At 46.0% G+C, this 4,604-nt stretch overlaps 1 protein-coding gene across 2 annotated transcripts; it reads right to left on the reverse strand.

Moving 5' to 3' along the window:
• Positions 1-272: 272 nt before the first annotated feature.
• On the reverse strand, positions 273-4,184 carry SEC11C (SEC11 homolog C, signal peptidase complex subunit). 2 transcript variants are annotated; one of them, XM_066569910.1, is made up of 6 exons: positions 4,076-4,184; positions 3,281-3,390; positions 2,688-2,837; positions 1,445-1,564; positions 860-917; positions 273-456 (listed from the first exon to the last, which is right to left on the reverse strand). In XM_066569910.1, the coding sequence occupies exons 1-6, from the start codon at positions 4,115-4,117 to the stop codon at positions 403-405; spliced, it is 534 nt and encodes a 177-aa protein (XP_066426007.1). In that variant the 5' UTR covers positions 4,118-4,184; the 3' UTR covers positions 273-402. The 2 variants fall into 2 exon arrangements, with proteins under 2 accessions (XP_066426007.1, XP_066426008.1); XM_066569911.1 differs by having other exon boundaries at positions 4,080-4,163.
• Between the last annotated feature and the right edge of the window lie 420 nt (positions 4,185-4,604).

Here is a 4,604-nt window from a genome sequence, read left to right on the forward strand (position 1 = left end):
CTCAGAGATTCTGTGTCCTTACAAGCACTGATCCAAACAGAATGTAATATGGAGAAAAGAGGGCACTGACAGATTAAAAATAACCCCCAAGACAAGCAGGAGGGCAAAAGTGGGTTCAGATGCAGCACCAGTCAGTCAAACCCACTGTGGCATGGCAGGAGAGCACCTGGCTGCTCCAGCACGACAGCCCTCTAAACCAGTGCCAGGCTAGCTGAGAGCAGTCTGCAGAAGGTGGTAAATACATCATTTTTAATTAGCCAGCAGCCAATAGCTTCACTCATTAGGTGTCATTTATTTAGACAAGACAAAAGCTCACACAGTTTTGTAACTGTATACAGAAATGAAACCATCTGAAATATATTAGTTTTTTTCCCCCCTGTGAATTTCCCTTTGTTCCTGTGTTTAGGATTCCCTCTTGAGCAGTACATATGCTCCCATCACTGCCAGGAGAGCATACTGCAAAGAAACACAGAACACAGACTCGTTACAATTCCTCTCCACCGAGCTCTGAAAGCACAAATTGTTCAAAAGGTGCCCTCTTAGACATCACACTTTGCACAATTACAGAGCTCTGGTCCTACCAAATTGCAGGAAGATTTTAAAGTGATCAAATTCATCATAACCAGGCATCACAACTGCATACACTTAACTAATAACATTCTAATAAATGACATGTTTTCAACTCCTTACAAACAACAAATTCTACTGCCCAACAGTAAGCAAGGAAACCCAGCTCATCCTGCGTTAGGTACCCAACCACAGACACAAATCTTTTAACATGTATGCTTAGAGGCAAGGTTCTTGTTGTGTGTGCTTGTTATTTTAGCAATTCAAGTATTCAAAATGTCAGTATACATACCTTAAATTTTGGGTAGTCATTCATTATTATAGTTACCATTCCTACATAGGGCAAAAACCTGTAATTGATAAAACAGGTGAATGCAAAATTAACTCTCAAACATTACATGGAAGTATTTTAATGCTACTCAGTCTGGAATATTTCAGTGCAATCACATAATTTATGCCTAATATGGATCTGAATAGGAAGTAAACTTTGATTAAGGAAAACTAATGAATTTATCTGAGAAAATCTGAAGAGACTTCAACTCAACTGAAGGAGAAGGAGACAAAGTAAAAAGCCCAAGCCTTCCATAAAATTCCTGTGGAATTCCAAAACAATTTTCTAGAAATGCCCAGCAATCACAAGGAGAAGCTGGTTAATACTGTATTTTCAGGTGAACTATTTGTTAAATGCCCCTTTTTTCCGCCCACACTCCACATCAGTCTGAGGACTATAGGAAGCAAGTTTTCCAGGTTTTCTTTTAAATTACAATTCTATCTAAGAAATTTAAAAAACACATCAGATCTGGTTTGTATCAACAGCAGAACCAATTTAAGAGCTAATTTTTCTCTTTAATTACAAAGTACATTTTGCTTTACTTACCCTCTTGCTCTTCCAACAACATCTTTCTTCTCTAACCAGTTCTGACCTTCTTTGTACAAGCCTCTATCATCAACTTCATTATTATCCCCTTTAGTGAGAAATTTGATGTTCCCATTTCCTCTAGAAGGCAATGAGGTGATAAACTAAATAGCACTTAATCTAAAAATCTCAATTAACATCTACAAAGCAAATGAGGATGAAAAGTGCCACAAGATTAGATAACAATGTTTGCTTTCAGCCCTGCTTATTGAACAACCACCATTAGATCATTAACATTACAGACTTTACTGACTTTATCTATCAACAGATATTAGCAAGAAACATTTTTTACAACACTCCTAGATTGTCAACTGATGTAAGCAATTACACAATGGACATGAAAGGGGCATTGTCCATCCAGGCACTAAACTTCATCAAAATCCCGTGTGTTTATCAGCATCTTCAACAGAACACTAATTCAAATAAAGTTCTTAAGTTTACAGTGTTCAAATGAATTTTGTTTAAGTACTAATATCAAGAAATGAGGACTTCTCATAAAGACAAATTAGGTAATAAAAAAAATGAAACAGAGGCAGTTCTTGGAAATTTTAAAAAAGCATGGAAGAACAGATGTTACTCAAGGAATAAACACCTTCAGTTCATGGAGCAAACACATCAGGGCTTGCCACCTGCAGCTTGGCTTTCCCCTGTGCAGAGCTAGCAGCAGAGCTGTGCTTTGTTAGGAATTGTTTAGCAGGGTAGGCATCTGCAATCACGGCCACACCAAGCCCTCTCCCTGCTGCTTTTCAGCCAGAACTGTCATGGGCAGTGTGGCCAAGGGACACAAGAATAACAAGAGTCTCCTTTTATCCTGAATCAAATTTGGAAAACTTCCGTTAGTGAAGCTCACACACCGTCAGGCTGCACCCTGATTGTGAATCTCCACCTTCCATGAAAAATCTGCTCTTCCAACCAAAATCCCAACTGCACAAGCAGCAGATTCTGCTCCCACGCACATTCCTGCTGCCAAGATTCCTCCTGGGCACAGCTCCACCTGCTCCAGCCCTGAGGGAAAGGTCTCTGACCCTCACAAAGTGTGACACAGAACTGGGGACAGAAGTGGATCACATCCTACAGCTGAGGTTTCCCTCACTGCTGATCCTCATGTGCCTTTCTCACACACTAAATCACAACTAAACTGACACTGAAGGCCATGGGGAAGGAAAGGAGCTTTACAAACAAAAAAAATACCAAGTTGCATTACTTTTCATGTACTTTGATAACTCTGTGAACTATTGGAATGTCTCTGCCTTCAACTTTAAAAACAACTATTTCACCAGCTCTGATTGGGTCATCATGGAAATTTGTTAGGAACAGCAGGTCTCCCCTGTGAAAAGCTGGCTCCATGCTGCCACTACAAACAACAAGAAAGAGAGAGTTTGTTGGCATAAATGAAAGAAGCATCATGAAATCAAAGAACATTTAATTCTTACAGATAAACCCACAATTTTAACAGAAATCTGCAGCCTCACCCATTCAGTAACACTGCTCAGACCTTTAACAGAACCCAAATCCCAGAAAGCAATCTGCAGGGGTTTACCCACTGAGTGAAGGACCTTGGATTTTAAAAGGTCTCACACATCTACTGCTCCTACAAACCTCAGTGGGAACTGGGCCATGGCTACTGACAGTGTGACTTTTGCCAGAGCCCAAACACAGCTAGAAGAAAGTGAGTGTTTGAGTCCTTCTTTACATAGGTGACATTTCAAATTCCAACTGTATCCAAGGGGAAGGGGGAGGAGACAAAAGGCACAACAATACCTGGACTTGAAGCAGAAAGCCTTTCCATTGACTCACCTGAGCACCACAACAATGGGGCTCTCACTGCCAGTCACCACGATCAGCCCTTTCCAGATCATGAGGGCAGAAGACACAATCATAGAAAAATTTAAGACTTGGTAATATAGCTGTGTGAAACAAGAAAATTGGGTTTTAAAGGTCCTGTATTGTATTTAGAAGCACAACATAGAACTTTAACTCAAGCACACCACAAATTCTAGGTTTTTATGCTAGAATCCTATTCCAACACAAGTCTGGTAGCACAGGTTGCCATGTCAGAATCCACCCCAAGCTGCAGCATAAAGATGGAATCTCCTGTGTGCCTTAGTCTTGGTTTAATCCCCTCCTGTGTGTCAGTGACAGACGCAAGCACTCTGAGAAAGGCTTATAAAGCTGGGGAAGCGACCTGGCAAACGCTCAGAGCTGGCTGGGTCCCACGGCCCTGCCTCCCTCCCTCCCTGCCGAGCTCGGAACTGCCCCAGAGGGACATTGCGTGGGACACCGGGCAAAGGCAGAGGCCGCCCGTCTGAGAGCGACTTTTGTTTAAAAAGAGCAGCTGCAGGGGACGAGGGACGACAAAAGATCATTCCCTGCAACTGTCATACTAAAATTTCTTCTCTAGAAAATCACAGATTTGACTTTCTGCCCCCAAATGCTGCTGCTCCGCCAGCCCTTTCAGCAGCGGAGGCGCTTTAACCACACTCCTTCATTTTCTGTTCCTTTCCTCAGCAGCACAGGGGGACAGCGGTGGGAGGACCCTGCCAGCTGGCGTTTGCGATGGGCCGCTCCCGGTGCGGGCTGAGGGCCCGGTACCTGCCGCTTGTTCATGCGCCGCAGGTCCCCGAACAGATCCATGGCGGCCCCGCCGCGGCTCCCGCGCTCCGGGCCCGCACTGCCCGCGCCCCGCGCAGCGCCGGCGACGGCAGCGGCACCCGCGCTGCTCTCTGGGATCTGTAGTCTGCTTCCTCTCCCGCCCTGCTGACGCACAGGGGGCCTCCGCCGCCAGGTGAACCATAACTCCCAGACGCATCGCGGCAAAAGGTCTTGAGGGAGAGGCCCCTTGCTTGTCGCCCCTGGAGGTGCCTGAGCAGCTGGCTGTACCGAGGGACCGTCGGTGAAGGCTCAGACCCCTCGGCTCGGCGGGAAGAGCCCCACCCGCCCGAAAAGCATCGGGACGGCTGCGTCGCTCTCCCGGGCGCGGAGAGTCTTGGAGAGCCTTGGGTCAGGCGACCGCCGCGGGCATCCCGGTGCCGCCGCGGCGTGGGCGCAGCTGATTGGCGGGAAGGGGAGGTGGGGGGGCGCTGGGGGGCGCGCGCGCTCCGTCGGGGGCGAGCGCCGTGAG

The sequence above is a fragment of the Molothrus aeneus genome (genome assembly GCF_037042795.1).
Source record: "Molothrus aeneus isolate 106 chromosome Z unlocalized genomic scaffold, BPBGC_Maene_1.0 scaffold_55, whole genome shotgun sequence".
Lineage (NCBI taxonomy): Eukaryota > Metazoa > Chordata > Aves > Passeriformes > Icteridae > Molothrus > Molothrus aeneus.

What these genes read in the sequence shown, in the direction of transcription:
- SEC11C (XM_066569910.1), bottom strand. Translation starts at nt 4,117, where the DNA reads ATGGATCTGTTCGGGGACCTGCGGCGCATGAACAAGCGGCAG. An exon ending in CCCATTGTTGTGGTGCTCAG is followed by an intron (nt 2,838 to 3,280) that starts GTGAGTCAATGG and finishes TGTTGTTTGTAG; the next exon opens with TGGCAGCATGGAGCCAGCTT. An exon ending in ATGACTACCCAAAATTTAAG is followed by an intron (nt 457 to 859) that starts GTATGTATACTG and finishes GTTTCTTTGCAG; the next exon opens with TATGCTCTCCTGGCAGTGAT.